Source organism: Fragaria vesca, linkage group LG6 (genome assembly GCF_000184155.1).
Source record: "Fragaria vesca subsp. vesca linkage group LG6, FraVesHawaii_1.0, whole genome shotgun sequence".
Taxonomy (NCBI): Eukaryota; Viridiplantae; Streptophyta; class Magnoliopsida; order Rosales; family Rosaceae; genus Fragaria; species Fragaria vesca.
Window position 1 is genome coordinate 29,316,620 of NC_020496.1, and position 16,749 is coordinate 29,333,368.

Sequence of the window (16,749 nt, forward strand, 5' to 3'; positions counted from 1 at the left end):
CTAAGTAAAGTGAAGGATCTCAAGTCAAGCAGTTCATTGAGAAGTGTCTAGTTCCTGCATCAAGGAGATTGTCTGCAATAGAGCTCTTGGATGATCCATTCCTTGCAGCTGATGATTCAAAGGTGCCTAGATCTTTTCCCATGGACATTGATACCGCAAGTGACAGAGTGAGCTCCAAATCATCTAGCTCTTCAATCCTGGAGTGTCATAGGTTCACAAAGAATAATGCATTGACATTAAGAGCAAAGAGGAATTCTGATAGTAGTAAAGCTATTGCGTTGACATTGAGTGTTGCTGGTAGCCGTGGGAAGAAGAAAACTATTGAGTTTGATTTCTATCCGAATTCAGATACTGCTGTTTCGATTGCTGGTGAGATGGTTGATCAGGAGCTTGGTCTTTCAACTGAAGATGTGTCTGCCGTGGCTGAGTTGATTGATAGATTGGTTATGAAGATTGTGCCCATGTGGAGACCCACTTCTTCAGTTGGAGCATATAGCTCATGTACCACTACTAGCTCGTATTCAACAAAGAACTCTGTTGTCTCGAGCATGGAAATATGGAAGAGCTTCAGCACGTCAAGCAATTGTTCCTTGCAGTCAGCTGAGTTATCTTTACTGGACAAACATCACTATGATAATCTAAAAGCGGAGATCGATTCTATTGATGCACAGTTTCAACAACGTTTTGTTGAGCTGGTGGAGAAGAAGGAAGAAGCCATCCAAAGTGCAAAGAAGAAGTTGGTTGGTCCAGTTTAGCATCCATTCACAGATTGGTAGCATATAGAAATGTGATGAAATAGCATTCACTTCAATATCATCTCTTTAATATAGTTGTTTGTGTACTTTAATAGTCTAGTTTAGAAGCTTTCATAGCCAAATGGAGTACAGGATTTCCATCCCCTGTTAAATACCAATACCGTTTGATTGATTGTTGTTTTAATCTTTGGTAGCCTAAGGTGTGTCTTTTAGGAAGTGAATGAAAGTCTTGACTCCAGACTATTATTTGTGTAGCACTTACGAAAATTGGGAATGCAACATTTACTTCTTTTATTTGAAGGAGACATTTGTTTCTTTGTGCTCCTGTTGTCATCCACAAATTTATTTAGTCATCGATCGAGTTTCAAGTCATTACTATGAGATCAAAAGAATACATATTAGGAGAAATGAGATTGATGTACTTTTACTACTCAATCCATTTTAAGCATCATAAAGCTAATTGTTTGAGAATCCGACTCAATTTATACAAAATCTGCAAAGACGACAACTATGAAGTGATGTTGCCACGATTTTTTGACACGTTGTTACATATAATTACATATATGTCATTGTAACCCTAATTGTTTTTTTTTGTTTCACTATATAATGATATCTCATTGCCGCATTCTCAGACCAACCAAGATCTTATAAATTTTTTCTTGCTCTGTTTCTGCCTCATAGACTTGTATGTTTTCTCTTCATTTCTGGATTAATACTCTCTATGATTCCATTCTCAATCTTCGTGATCTACCGTCTACTGGATTCCAGACATCAAAAAAATTAGGTAATCAAGCACTCTTCATCGATGCTAAAATGTATTTCAAAGTGTTATAATCCAAATTTGTCTATATTAGTGTTTGATTATAGAGTTTTATCTATGTTGATTTTTCTTTATATTATATAAAATGATGGATTTATATTTTTTTGATTTCATTAAAAATGAAAATAGTGATTTAGGCTCAAAGCATCTACAATTAGGCCTTCGGCAACATTGATTTGACCGCAAATGCATGTCTTTGACGGAAATCATGCAGATCTTGTCTAGATATAGCTAGATCTAGTCAAGAATAAGGGACTTAGCTCAACCTAACATAATATAGATTAAGTTTGAGAAATTAGTGAAATAAAGTCAATGTTGGTAGTGATTTTGATTAAACCAAAATATCTAATTCAATGGTTGCGAAATTATTGAATCAACGACACATATTCCACTTCCTTGTTTAAGCAGGATATATAGTTGAGCAGTGTATCTTGCTAAGACTTATGAGCGACTAGACTAACTAAACGAAAACCAAAGTTCTAAGAAATGATAAAAGAAGAAACAATCCGCGGACATTTTATGTGGTCAATGAATCTCCCACACTCTTTTTTCTAATTCATTTTTATTACATATCTTCAACAAAAAGTATGTAGATCTACCATTCTTCCCCGACCTCCCTCTGATCGAGAATAGGCAAACCCGCTAGATTCGGTAGTGCATATCCTAATTTCAGCCCAAATTAGGTCAAATCGATGCTAGAGGTTTATTTTTTTTTTTTTTTTTTTTTTTTTTTTTTTTAAAGTAATCTTGCGTTTTTGCTAGAGTTGTCATTAGCACACTAGGTAAAACAAGTCATTTAACTTATAACCATTAAGGATAGTGGGGTGGAAAACTCTGTCTTGGCTAACCCTCAGGTCTGGAGTTCGAATCCCCAAGAAAGTAAAGTGGCTAGGCACTATGCTGCAATGCATAGTTGGAGCATTTCATATGTGTCAGCAGGATTAGTCCTGCGATGCATAGTTGGAGCATTTCACATGAAAAAAAGTCATTTAACTTATCGAAAATTTGGAGCTTACTCACAGAGAAAGAGATTTCAGGAAAATGAACTTCATCATACAAACCAACTCTTGTAGGGGCAGATTTTCAGAAAAACACTCTTCTTTTTGCAGACAACTATGTAAGAATTACAAAATAATAACTATCCATATAGCTTTTGATCCTCTAATCCATAGATTAATAGCCTTTAATCCTTTAAATCCATAGACAAATAGACATTGATCCTTTCATACATGCTTCAAGAGCTGGTTTGTTCATAATAAGTTCATTCATGAAGAATTACAAAACAATTACTATATACATATCTTTTGATCCTTTGAATCTGCCCCTCAGAGGTATTCAAAAAATAGGTCTATGCGCGTATCGTACCAAAATACCTCATCAGAGTTTCATCTGTGGTATGAGTATCTCTGTTTTCGTCTGTAAATTTTCTGTAACCGAAACTGGGAGAAACACCAACCTCGTATTCTCTTTGTTTCTATGTATAACTGAAACAAAGTCTGTGGTTTGAAATGGAACAACTCAGAGCCTTCAAATTTTCGCCAAATAGGGACGCGCGACTTAGGTAGGAACAATTTCAAACTTGTCAGAAAGGCGCGATGCATGGAGGCCATTCGTCAAGTCTGAGAGTGAGAGTGACTTAGGAAGGATCCAAACCTTCCCTATAAAGCGGGTGTGAAACTGCAACACAGAGCATCAGGTCATCAGTCTCGTTTTCAGTGTAGTAGTTCTCTGTTTGTATCTGTAACTGAAGTGAGTGTCAGACTAGAGTTCTCGTGTTCTTTGTGGACTCTGAAACTGAGAGAAGGAGAAGTTTCAGAACCCGATAGGAAGAGAGAGTCTAGAGTTCTTTAGTGACTTAGAAATCCATCTCGTTTTTCTGTGAAAAAAAAATGGAAGGAGAAGGAGTGTTTTGTCACCAGGTGAGTTTTCCAGAAGGGTTTTGGATTATTGATGAGAAAACTCTCCATCTTTCAGTCATTTTTTTTCTCGTTCAATTATGTTTTGGAAGAAATTGCATGTGTTTCAACTTTCAAGGATCAAGTGTAGAGAATTTCGTGTATTGATTCCTTGACTGATTAAGTTGTGGGTTGAATTGTTTCAGTGCCGCCAAAAGACCACCAGACGTGTGTTCGTGTGCCACAACGTCATGGGGACATGCCAACTCAAGATCTGTGACCGGTGCCTCAAGAAAAGGTCAGACTTCCGATAATCATTTTTTTTTTGCAGTCTTTCAAAATAGAGTTTGTGAAATGATAAAAAATTTGCCTACTAATGGTTCTATTTATACTGAAAACAGATATGATGGAAGTGTAGATGGTACTGTCATTACAGAAGAGGAGGCTGCTGCAGATGATTGGAAGTGTCCGAAATGCAGCGGGAAATGCAACTGCAGTGAGTGCATGTAAGACTAAAATGTGTTGTTTAATATGCTATACATAATATTCATTTGTGTCTTGTAATGTGGATGTTTTGCTGATTAGACAAATGTTAATTTCACAGGAGGCGACAGGGTAAGGAACCTCATGGTCGAGTTAGGTCTGGCTCAAAAAAGCCTTCAGTGGAGGTCTGCCAATACTTATGTTGAAATTGGAGTTGCAGCATATTGTTATCGTTCATCTCATTTTAATTTTGTTATGTTTATGCTAACTTTAAATTTTGACATAGGAGCCTGCGGAAGGGTCTGAGCCAAAGAGAGAAGGAGGTAAACAAATAGAAGACGTTGCAGCAAAGGGAAAGAGGAAGGCCAAGGCTCCTAAGGAACCCCGCAGAGTGAAGGCAAAGGAGGAAGTAGTTGAGCCTGAACTTCATCTGCCTTTAGGGGTTCCTCTAACAACTGTTGCGGGCATTGAACTACATCCTCAGGATATAGGACATGCCCTACAGTTCATACAGTTCTGCGTGGCCTTCGAAGAGGTGATCTATTTGAATCTAAATTCTGTTCTAATTTGAATGTTAGACATGCCCAACAGTTCACCTGTTATATCATAAGAAATTTTGTTACTTGGTGCATATTTGTTGTTGGGCTAATTCATTAAATTAATGTGTATCATCTTTTGTGCTTTACTTCAGGTTTTTGGATTCAGCAAAGCACAAGCTGAATCTCTTCTCAGGGACCTGGTGCTTCAACAGTACACCTCCGTATTTCAATTCCACTCCAGACTCTTATCTGTACAGGAGGTGGAATTAAAAGAAGAGTAAGACTTCTATCTAGTAACAACTTTTATATAAAACTCATTTAAATGTTTCAATCAGTTTGTATACTTAATTTTGTTTGAGCAGTTTTGTGATCAAATTTATTTGCATAAAATGTTTGTAGTATCAGGCCTTTGAGCGAGGATTCCTGGTTCGAACATTTGAGGTGCTACTTCTCTGAGTCTCAACTCCTACTGAAGGAACTACCCTCCGATTTCTTTAGTAGAGGAGTTGAGGGGTACCTCTCCTTGGACTTCTCCCAGAAGCTTAGAGTCCTGAATTTCCTTTGTGATGAGGCTCTTGACACTAAGTATGTACGATAAGCATTTTAGTTATAACTCTATTTATTTACTGTTAAAGATTTTGCTGATAAATTTGCAATGTCTCCTCCAGAAAATTGAGCAAATTTATAGAAAGACAAGAAGGAATATTCACTGAAAGAAAGAGGGAAGCAAACCAAAAACTTTCTGCTGCAAAGGCTAAGGTAGCATCAATTTAGTTTAAGACCAGTTCTTTGGGAGCATACATGAAGTTTCTGATTTTGATTTAATCCTTTGCACAGGAACTAAGTCTCAAAGGGCAATTGAAATCTGAGGTGTCCAAAGCCATTGCTGCAGAAGAAACTGCTGCTTCATCTTCAGATCACAAAACTACTGTTTCGCGATTAAAGAGTGAAGCAGCTCAAGCTCATGCAGAATTGCTTCAAGCCAAAGCCTTGAAATCAAAATGTATGTACCCTTTCTAGTATCTTCAGCACGTACTTTTTTTAAGAATAGATTAGATCTGTTTTTGTTTTCTTAATCATTGATGTTTGGTTTCCACTTTGCTAATTGTTACTTTACAGTGATAGCACATGATTCAATACGAACAGAGCCTTATCTGTTCGATGAAAATGGTCATGCATTTTGGAGATTGACAGGCTATGATGCTGGAATGGATATGTTGCTTCAAGGTTTGATTTTACCTTTGTCAATGTGTGTTATATGGAGTTTCAGTCTTGTAAGCATGGATACTAAAAGTTTTATATGGTGCAGATGTGGGAACTTGGGATCCATTTACATCTTCTGATGAGAAGTGGTTCCTGTATGAAGAAGAAAAGAAAGAAGCAGTAGAAAAGTACTGCTCTTCTGTAAGGTATGCATATTCAGTTGTGTTATATATATTCTGCTTAGATCTCATGAAAAGTTTGTGACAATTCTTTTTTTTTTTTTCAGAACTAGGAAGCTTATGAATGAAAACCTGTCTCAAACACTTCCTTCAAGTTCTGGAAGCAAGGATGAGGAGAAGCTTGAAAATGCGACTACTGGAAGCGAAGAAGAAGGCATAGCCAAAAGTAGTGCAGAAGAGTAATTTACTCAGAGATTTTACATTTTTGATTTGTAGCATGTTTATAAATGCACAAGAAATTGTAGAACTTAGATACACGATTGTAACTTAGAATAGTTGTATAGTAACTCATATCAAGTATTGTAAATCCTCTTTTGTTTGGTCTGGTGTAATTGTATATAATCCATCAAATAGTAAAAGGAAATCTCTGAATCATTTACAGCACACCTCTCTTCTGATAGTTTTTTTTTTTTTTTTTTTTGTAAAAGGAGTCTTCTGATAGTTTTGACTTCATAGTCTTGCCTCTTCTGATTTCAGTTTTTATTGGACATTTTGAGCTTGTTCATAGACTACTTTTGTAATTAAAGGACTGGAACCAAAGTTTTGTGCTCTATGAGTTTTTTGTTATTGGATTTTGGGAAGTTGAGAGTTTTTGTTTCTTTTCAGTAATCGAAAAGAGTTGAGAGTTTTTGGTGTGGGGTTTGAGTGTGATTGAGTGGCTTGTTTTTTTACGCATGCGGAAGTTACTGGATCTGTTAATGATGAAGATAATCGGCCCGAGTTTCATATGATTACTCTGGTTATGGTGAGAACTTGGGATCTTTTCTTTGAGTGCAAGAAAGTGGGTGGTTTTGCTGGTGTGAAGTTCTTTTGGTTTATCATTCACTGAGAATTAATGGTTAGGTTGGTTTTTATGTGTTTGAGAAATGGCAGTCTTGGATTAGTTTCTAAAGAAATTGTATGCAAGTTGCTTCTGTTTCTTCACCAGTCGAAGTCGATGCCAAGGCTGCTAGAGTCGCTTATCCTTTGGCTGTTCAATCATAGCTTGCTGCTAGCGGTTTTTAAGGGCATAGTTTGCAGGTCATTCATGCTGTCAATTCTAGACAGGATGACACATCGTCATTATACTGAACCAGCTACCTGTTCTTCTTTCTCCCATGTTTTTCAGAGAAAGAGTTAGCTAGATTAGCTCTTTTTAGTCAGCTCTTTTTAGTCAAGTTCATATTGGTTGCATTCCTACAGAGGCTAGGGGGTTTGTCACCCCGCATTGTATGCTCTGATTCTTGATCGGTAGTAAAGAAGAAATGAAGTACTTATGTGATGTTGGAGGTATTCCCACGAAATCAGTATACGGCCAACAACTGGTATACAAGTCTGAAAACTCTGAATCTATATATAACAGCCACTTTCATTTACAATTTACATGTTATATTACATAAAAATGTTCTACATAAACAAACATGTTACAATGTCGCATGTAGAATATTTAAGCAGTGCATCAAGCGCAATACAAAGGAGATACAGATAGCAGACTTCTCTTTTGTCAAGTCTTCAGACACTGAAAATTGAGATATTTGGACTAAACAGTAATACATGTCTCAAGGGAAGACTTGGCAAGCCACAACAAGCCCGGATCATCCCGCTTCAACACGAGATAAGTTTCTGCTCGTCCAATTTCATCCACAACATTTTCATTGAAGCCAATCAGAGACAGAAATTCCATGGCAGCTGCAATCACAAGAGAAGGGGAAAAGGAAAAGGGTAAACACAACTGCTCTAACAATGAAAACATTCTTGGAAACTATGAAATTTCAATGTAAAAGTTGCAGACCTTTGTAGTTTGCTACATTCTTTTGAATCATGGGATTAGCCTGCAATGGATCAATAGTCAGCACTAGGAGAAAAATTTCAAGGAAATTCTAATATCAAAAGTTAAGCACATTGTAAGAATTTAGGACACAGATGTCTGTACCTTGCGCAGTCTTCGGTATTTCAATTCAGCTGGGTGTTCGAGAACATTCCTGCCCAAAGATCAAATTACCCGTGATCAACAATTTAACGCACAAGGTACAACTACAAGACCAATTAAAATGTATTTCTACATATTTTGCGGGCTTTTTAAGTTTTAAGTTGCCTCGGAGAAAGAATTGAAAATAATGTCGCCCACTATCCCATGCTGGTTGCTATACAGTTGGATAGTTGTGTGCAGTACTGATAGAGTTTGTGTTCGTAAAGAAAAGGAATGAATCAAAGTTCAAATTAAGCTATTGTACCTTACTATCTTAAATAGAGTTTGAAGGACTGTGGTAGCTTGTGTGGGATTAACCTCAGCTTGCAACATCTCAATGGTCTTCTGGATACGTTTACAAGCAGCTGTAACAGGGTCTTGAATTATCTGAATTTCTTGATTGTCTGGATCTGGTTCATCGATCTGCATACTGGATATTTCATTTGGAAGCACCAAAATATCATCAGAATGAGATACTGGTTGAATAATGCCATCTGACATAGAGGCATCCGGATCAGGTTCTTCATAAGCCTTCCTCATATTGTCTTCATATTTTGTAATTTCAGTAACTACAGGCTCATCCTGGTCAGGTCTTATGATATTTCCATTTGAAATAGATGCCAAATCATCTCGTTTTACATCGTAACCATCGGGATCAGGTTCGTCTACTTGATTCCTTGGTTGAAAGCTGCTTAAAATCTCCATCTCCTGAGGGTGTATGGGTTCAGGTTCAGCCACAATACCACATTTCAAACAAGCTTCAAGATTATCAGGATCAGGTTCAACATTTTTCTTCCGTCCCGTAGATTTTGTGCAAGATTCATCAGGTCCTTGTGAATCTTCAGGACTGGGCTCATATTTGTTCTCATTGGCAAAACAGTCATCAGGATCAGGCTCCAGATCATTTTGCCTCTGAACTGTGTAAGAACTTTCAACCTCCATGTCCCTTTTATCTGAAAATATCTTAGGCTCGTCTTCTTCATGCACATGGAACCCAGACCCATCAAGATGTGACTGTCCATGTACCTCGGAAATGCTATTGTCGGAAGCAGTTGCTAGTCTGTGATAAGCAGCCGCCACTGAAGATGCACGAGCACTGGCCAGTTGATCAGGCATATTTCCTCCGAGCTTGTGAGAAGAATTACTTCTCTCTCCAACATAGGAATTTTCTTCATAACTCTCTGTATACCTAGCTCCACTTAGTGTGTGACCCGTTGATCTCGTCCAATCTAAACTCTCAGCTTCTTGGTTCAACTATCCAAAAAAAATAAGATATAAAACAAAAGTCCACCGAAATGCATAACAATAATGGAAACCCAACACGCAATCAAAAGAACATGCATGCACGACATCTTACCTGTTTATCCAAAGCATAAAAGTTTGCATCATGCTCAGAGTATATCATGTGAGCCTGAAAGAATATAAGAACAGTATGAGGACCCGAGGCAACATCAAAGTGTCGATTATCACCAAAACCAATCAAAAACCACACAACGCCTTTGCACCCATATAGATAACTTATATCCATACAAAATATATGGACAAGCTGGAAATGTCATAACTATATACTTACAAGCTCATGCAGAAGAGTTTTCTTGATACTTGCATATTTCCGGAAACCCTTGAGGTCATCAGTCCGAAGACGCAGAGATATCTCCTCTCCCTTATTCTGTAACATCCAACAAGAGTCAAAAATAAAATAAAGAGTAAAGAAAATGCAGTGCTGATATTTCCATTCTGATGCAGAGTGTTAATACCTTGTTAAAACCGAGGATGCATTTGGGACTTATGCCAACATAACCGACTGGGGCCATCTCAGTCATGATTCCCACATGCCAGTGATGCTTTTAAAAAGAACAAATAGGAGATAAAATATCAGTGATGGCCCTAGCAAAATATACCAGGGAATTCCATTATCAAAACTATGCACAGCATACTGATATTCTGTTAAATATATATGAACACGTAGTCAATGGTACCTTATTCATGATAGCTACAATTCCGGGATCTGCAGCAAGCATGTGCATTATTTTCAGGGCCTCGGATGCTGGAGGGTTCAACTGCAGACAAGTAATCATAAGTTATTAACACAGATGAGAAAGAAAAGCTAATACAATCCAAGTATACTTGAGATAAATGAGTGTTTTGTCTGAAAAATATGGTGTACGTTTGATATTGGATGAATCTCTCTCTAAACCCAAAAATATGATCATCAAGATCTGAAAGCGAACATTCCTTCAAGTAATTATTTAATTACTTCTATGCCTAATAATTAGGTGCTCTATTAGTGTCAACAGTGGCGGATCTAGGATTCAAAAGTTGTCTAGGCTAATTTCGCAAGGGCATTTTTTTTGTTAGATTTGGAACACAGGCTCATCTAGACCTTTATTATTTTGAATCAAGCTGCACAATGGATTAAGCTGCAAAAATCAATTTGTAACAATCATCTCCTACATTATGGATTAAGATGCAAAAATCAAGCTATCAAGTTACTATCTTTCTTCAAGATACACACTATAGAACACTCAAAACCTATGCCACGATCCCTCCAATCTCAAATTCCCTATCATCAATAAAAATTGAAAAGCCCAATTGGAGCATAGCAGAGGAATCCCAATTCAAGATTGAAAAACTACAAAGTCAATGAATGAGTGTTAAGGATTTGATATCTGGGCTCTGAAATTGATTGAAGAATAGGGGAGAGGGACAAATGAGAAGAGAAGAATTGAGAGGAGAGCGCTTTTGTCGTCTGTTCGAAGAGCCAAAGAGGAGAGCTAGTTGTGCAGCGAACTGGAACTTGCTAACTTTGTCTTTTGGCAGGTATGGTAATGGACTGTAAGTATATTTAAGGGTTTTTGGCCTAAAATTCTCTCTAGGCTTGAGCCCATGTAGCCTTATACATGTATCTGCCCCTGAGTGAATGCACCATCTCCGTAATATACAAGTCAACGATGCCATTTCTGCATCAGATCTATATTTATCTGCCTATATGGCTCATGACTTGCGGTATATGCATCATACCTTGTGTCTATATAGTTCATTAATGGATGTAAAACTACCGAAGAACTTACTCAACAGGTGAATGGATTGCATCTAGGTGTAATTTCTGTTTAACAAGTAGATGGGAAACTCTAAGGTTGATAATATACCAATATCTTCCAAAAGTACTTTCTATATATAATTTTTGAGTAGGATAAAAGAACACCTCAATTCCTGGAAGTGTAAGTGTGCGGAAACCACTAAAGGTATAAGGTCCTTGTGGAAGTTTCAGGGAAGTATGAGGCCCATCATACATTCTCTGCCTCAATCTCTTTTCCTCTTCATCAAATCCTGCTATCCTTAAGTTTGCCTTTGAGTTCTGTAGAACTTCATCTACCTCATTCTCGAATGCTCCCATCATTCTAATGGACCTCCCCTGAAAAATAACAAAAGAAACAATTTTATCAGCGGGAATTCTGGAAGTTCACTTCCAGGAATTTAATCTGTAGCAAGTAAAGCCACTCTTTATTGCCTTCATCACATTTACGCACATTGCTTAAGCATATATGTTGTCTAAGTCAATAGAATAGACCTTTCTTGAACAGAAATAAAATTTGTGAAAGCAAAGAACACATGAAATATTGCCAATATAAGAGAACTTAACAAGGACTGCACACCAGCAAGTCTTATAGACAAGTAAAATTACCAAAAAAATACAAGCAGCATCAATATCTAGACAACTCTTTACATATCAGGGAGATAAAAAACCATGTATTCAAAGACATGGGCTGTAACAGAATAACAACCGCATATGATACCTCAAGGATTGAAGTTTCTCGTAAATTCAGGTGCCCATGCTCATCGGAGAATGGAGACAGCAACCTCGAGGTTTTATCAAGCAACTGTGGAACAATTAGCCTCATCGTATCTGCTTTGACATTAGTTAATCTTTGCAGTTCGTGCCCGAGCTCCTTGAGAGTTGAACCAGAATCAATCTCTACACTAATCTTGTTTCCTCTCCATATTACTTCAACATTCTGCATACTCTTCATGTTGTCCCTGCAACACAAAAGGCCTGAGAAAACTTGTGTTGGACCCTAAATTACATGCTTAAACTTTCGAATTATACCTACTGATATGAATAGTAATCGAGTACTGATCACCCATAAGTATCAATTCTCTACCTATTTCTTTATAGATTCTCCACATAACAAATTCATTTCTTGCATTCTACCATCAAAGGTTCAAGAACCAAATACAGAAATTGACATAACAAAGAAACCAACATAAAGTCTTCAACTTTAATAGTAATTAACATCACCCATAAGCTGATCAAGCTCCTACAGACTTGGAGCCAAAGCAAAACTACAATTCAGCTCAAAATTCAATGAAATTCAGCTCAAACTACAATTCCAAATTCTGAGACTTTCAAAACTAATTAAGCCCTAAATCGTGGAATTGAAACGAACCCAGATTAAGAATTGTGAGGGACTTACTCAGATTTTGAAGGGTCTCTGTCCAAGATTGAGAATTTTGCTAGATATCAGCACACAGGTTTAGGATTTCTAAAGTGAAAGACTTTTGGAAGCCAATTGCTTATATAGGCATTGGAGCGCAGGATAAGAGTCCGCGTACGTTAGTTTTATATTTGAATATGGTGCTAAAATTAACGGAGGTCTGTGTGTTACGTCTGTGCTGACGTAACCCCATTGTTACCACAAATAATTCTTTTCTTTTCTTTCCTTTTTCCACGTTGGATCCGCCACGGCACCACCTCAGCCGCCTCTCACCCACCTTCGGCAAGGGTGACATTTATGAATTTCTATTGTATTACGCCAAACATATTTTCTGGCTTTTCGATGAAATTAGATAACAAACAAAAAATTAAATTTACGTAAGGAATACAAAAGGGTGTGGCTATTGCCACTCCACCAAATACTTTGTTCACCCCATATTTTAATTTTAAACTAAATATTCCAATACTAACCCCACTATCAAGAATTTTTGTGAAAATATAATATTAAACTAAAATCTATAAAATCCAAACAATAACAATTTTCTACATCTTTACATCGAAAAAAAAAACAATTCTCTATATCTCTCAAATCAGATTTGAGACATTTCAGAATCACTTCAATCTTCAACATGGTGGTTATACAGTATGGTGAGATTGTTTGTTCTTATTTTTATTTTATTTATGGCTTCAAATGTAGTCTTTCATACATATATATATATGTATATATGTATATATATATATTCATAATCGTAATGAAGAAACTCAAGAAAGAGATCGAGAAGAACATATAGATTTTATCAGATTGAGGAAAATAAAAGAAAAAAAAATAAAAACCAGATTTTCTCATAATGTTAAGGGCAGAATTGAAACGTTAAAGGTAAAAAATAAAACGTGAGGTGAGATGAGCATTTAGTATGGTGGAATAGCCGCACCCCATACAAAATCATATCATCCATATGATTTTTGGTTTTTTTAGAGCATCTCCAACAGCTTCCCCATTTTTTTGAACTTCTCAATTTTGAGGAATATAAAGCTGTTTTTAGGTCCAACAGCTTCCCCATCCCATTCCCCAAAATAGGAATGGAGAAAAAAGAAAAGTCTTCATTCCCCAAATTTGCAGCAAAGCTTTTCTTCCCCAAAATTAAATTCTTCACATGCTCCAATGAATTCAATACAACAATATAATATTTTATTGGGTATTTTATTGTTACGATGAAATATATAAGATTTTTTTGTTATAATTAATAATGATATAGTATACTTTATTGTTGTATTAAATGCTGAAATATCTAAAATGGGGAAGCTGTTGGATTTTGAGCATAATTTTTTTTAGATATTTTAGCTTTTGCTTCCCTATTTTAGAAAAATTTTGGAAAAGTTGTTGGAGATACTCTTAGCATCAAAATTGCTTCATTAATTTCTCGGTGCTACTTTGTTGATAGTTTGATACACTTGGAACACCAACCATGCATATTTTTGATTTGGGATCAACTCTCTAAGCGGATGGAAAAGTTCAAACAAAAAAAAAAAAAAAAAAAAAACTGCATTGCATGTATGTTGATGAAGCCAATCAGTGTCATTTGCTATTGGGCAGCATTTTGATATCGTATCTCATGACTCTACATATGTGCAGCAAATAAAATCTTGAAATTGGTTACTTTGCTAAATAATCACATTGATTAATTTCTAAAGGGTGATCTTTATGGTGTCCCTGCCTGCATCGTGTGGCTCTGCTACATCGTACCCCTGTTATATGGGTTTGCTGCTATACTTCTCATAACAAGCGTCCTCGTTTAGAAACGGTATTCGCCTTGTTGTTAATGTAGTGCTTGCTAAGTGTCGTCGTCATCCTCATCGTCGTCACTCTTCAGCCGTCTAGACTTGGAAATTCTGAGTACGCTTCTGAATTTTGGACTAGTAAGACCGGTACCGCCGCCTCTAGAAATAAGTTCCGACCTCCCCGCCTCTCCTTCTTCAACCAAAATCGACAACATAATCTGATAATCACGCCAACGACAACGCCTACCCAGAAAACAGTAGCAGTTCTGCTCCTCATTGTCGTTATTTTGGTAGCTGTACTTCTTTTATCATATCAATTGCCTACTTTCGATCTGGAAGTTATAAGCTTAATTGAATTGCCATTTGATCTTGTGCAAAAATAGCAAGCAGATGCATTGCACAAAATTAACTAGGGTTAGGAATGATTTGCTTTAATTGGTGTGCTAGAGTATTTTGGACAGCTTTGCATACATACATAGGTAATTAAGCTAGAGGGTTTCTCTAATGCAGATGTTTGAGTAAATCTAAATAAACACCAATTAATCATGTTCTACTCCCAATTAGCGAGAGGCACAGGTTACATCATATAATAGCTAAAGATAAATTGAGACTATTGGCCTTCATTGTTCTCTGAAGCAGCTAATTGGTCTTTGGAAGATAAGTAGTCATGCCTGGAAAATGAGGATTACTGATTCGTTAATTTGATCAATATTGTCATTAGATTTTGACGCAAGGGAAACAAAAGTTTTAAACGACAAGTTGATTTAGTTAAGTTCTTACTGAGTTTTACGTGCGAGTTGAAACATGGAAGTGACGGCCATCCCAAAGTTGACGCTGACTAGATTCCAGTTCTTCTGCAAAATTATAAACAAAATTTGCTGATTATACTACAATTTAATTTGCTAATATATATATATATATATATATATATATATATATATAAAGAATTCTTGGGAGGATTAGATCAATTACTGGGGTGATAACTGTGCCCCATCTTGCCCATATAAGTCCGCTGCCCATAATCACTGTGTCAAACACTTTCTATCAGTGTGTGACCATATAGTCAAGCTAACATCGAGATGAGATTCATGAGAATCAAACAAATGGATAAGAGAGACAAAGCTCTCAAACAAATAAAGCTTGGCATCCGAAACCATTTTCGAAGTTTGGATCGACAAAATATATATAGCCTAAAGATAAAAGGAGAACCTGTTGTTCTAGCTGGGTTAAACTATATATATAGGTTTTGCAATGCTGTTTGAGTATGGTAGAATATATATGAAGCAAATAATGAAGGGAGTGTTGACCTGTTTGTTGAGCATAGGAAACTTGGTCAGGTGGTTTAGAGGAGTCGAGAATATTTGCAATGGTTATTCCCCATTTGAAAGTTGGAGCCCAGAAATGAACTGCCCAGAGCAAAAGAAATCACATATATAAAACCCCCATAACATAGATAAATATATATGCTATATGCAGCTTAAATATATTAATCTTCTTTAAAAAATATTTTAAAAAAAATTAAAACTTTTTTCTCATAACAGCAAGGCGTATATATATGTGCTTGATTTGAGTAAGTTGACTTTATTCAGGAGGGAAAGAAGAGCAGTGATCGATCATGCAGAGTTCATAGATACTGCCCGGCCCTTTCTCTTCATTGAAAACTAAATCTGGATCTTCATGCTATATATTATTATATGATAATATCTGCGGTGATGGAATCAGGGAAAGCAGATCGGAAACAAGAAAAAAATTACAAAGGGTAGACAGAAAACGAACTAGTTTTAGGGCCGGCAGGGTGGTTCCACAGCGCTTGCAGCTTAGAATTTGCCATTGAAATTAGGATCTGCTATCAGTTCTGAGTAGCTAGCTAGCTTTCCCTTTTGACTGGAACCCCATGGATAAGTGTGGCTCGTTATATATATATAGCTGGGACATTGACCACATCATGGCCTCATGGGTATTAGCATCAGGTATGACGTGTATTCATTTCCCTAGTCAATCATTCATATCCAAACTAGGAATAAGTTATTTGGAGATTGATTCCCATCGTGTTGGAATACTAATTCTAGTTGATTATTTGATTAATTTGTGACCTGATGACCAAGGTCTTTCGAGGGATGCATAGCAATCTAGATTTTTATTTTTTATTTATTTATTTTTATTTAAAGAAATGAGTCTAGTTCTGATAATATCCCAACAACGTCGTCAGGCATAGCAATCTACATTGTTTATCCTTTTGAAATACAAATACGTTTTCCACTGTACAATTTTTCTCCTTTCTTTATCAGGAATGCTTCCAACTTTCCGAAAAGCACTTCTACCTAAAAACTTAATTGAAACTATCTGCGCCATAATCTAACAAAAATACCGATCGCAAGTGCGAAAATATTTAGAAGTGCGAAAATATTTAGAAGCATCGATCAGCTAGCTAAGCCCCATTGCTGGCTCGGTCAGTGTCCAACTATGACCATATTATTCCCCATATTTTTATCAATCTCAACATCAGGGTTGGAGTCGGCAGGCGCCTGCGCTGCAGGCTGGTCGTCGTCTGGTAACTCTGGTTCGACACCGACTTGAGTAGTTCCCTTCACTG

The 16,749-nt window shown here is 36.7% G+C and overlaps 4 protein-coding genes across 4 annotated transcripts in view; 2 read left to right on the forward strand and 2 right to left on the reverse strand.

Annotated features, from left to right (window-relative positions):
* Window positions 1-2,620, forward strand: part of LOC101311601 (serine/threonine-protein kinase WNK8-like) — a 3,736-nt gene extending 1,116 nt beyond the window's left edge. The window contains exons 2-3 of the mRNA XM_004305916.1: window positions 16-736; window positions 2,536-2,620. Coding sequence (XP_004305964.1) covers window positions 16-736; window positions 2,536-2,620 — 806 coding nt within the window. The remainder of the gene's footprint in view (window positions 1-15; window positions 737-2,535) is intronic.
* An 844-nt stretch (window positions 2,621-3,464) lies between these two features.
* LOC101311892 lies at window positions 3,465-6,117 on the forward strand. Its single transcript, XM_004305917.1, has 12 exons — window positions 3,465-3,494; window positions 3,677-3,768; window positions 3,872-3,976; window positions 4,075-4,138; window positions 4,240-4,488; window positions 4,645-4,769; window positions 4,892-5,077; window positions 5,161-5,251; window positions 5,330-5,495; window positions 5,612-5,719; window positions 5,802-5,901; window positions 5,982-6,117. The coding sequence occupies exons 1-12, from the start codon at window positions 3,465-3,467 to the stop codon at window positions 6,115-6,117; spliced, it is 1,452 nt and encodes a 483-aa protein (XP_004305965.1).
* A 1,124-nt stretch (window positions 6,118-7,241) lies between these two features.
* Window positions 7,242-12,378, reverse strand: LOC101295150. The gene is made up of 11 exons (XM_004304020.1): window positions 12,358-12,378; window positions 11,680-11,920; window positions 11,088-11,297; window positions 9,862-9,942; window positions 9,640-9,726; window positions 9,456-9,551; window positions 9,240-9,293; window positions 8,148-9,136; window positions 7,847-7,895; window positions 7,706-7,745; window positions 7,242-7,602 (listed from the first exon to the last, which is right to left on the reverse strand). Exons 2-11 carry the CDS (start codon window positions 11,911-11,913, stop codon window positions 7,454-7,456), a joined length of 1,989 nt encoding a protein of 662 aa, XP_004304068.1. The 5' UTR covers window positions 11,914-11,920; window positions 12,358-12,378; the 3' UTR covers window positions 7,242-7,453.
* Window positions 12,379-14,374: 1,996 nt separating this feature from the next.
* LOC101295437 (mitochondrial pyruvate carrier 2-like) lies at window positions 14,375-16,050 on the reverse strand. The gene is made up of 5 exons (XM_004304021.1): window positions 15,933-16,050; window positions 15,464-15,562; window positions 15,129-15,181; window positions 14,937-15,010; window positions 14,375-14,827 (listed from the first exon to the last, which is right to left on the reverse strand). Exons 1-5 carry the CDS (start codon window positions 15,985-15,987, stop codon window positions 14,767-14,769), a joined length of 342 nt encoding a protein of 113 aa, XP_004304069.1. The 5' UTR covers window positions 15,988-16,050; the 3' UTR covers window positions 14,375-14,766.
* Window positions 16,051-16,749: the final 699 nt, after the last annotated feature.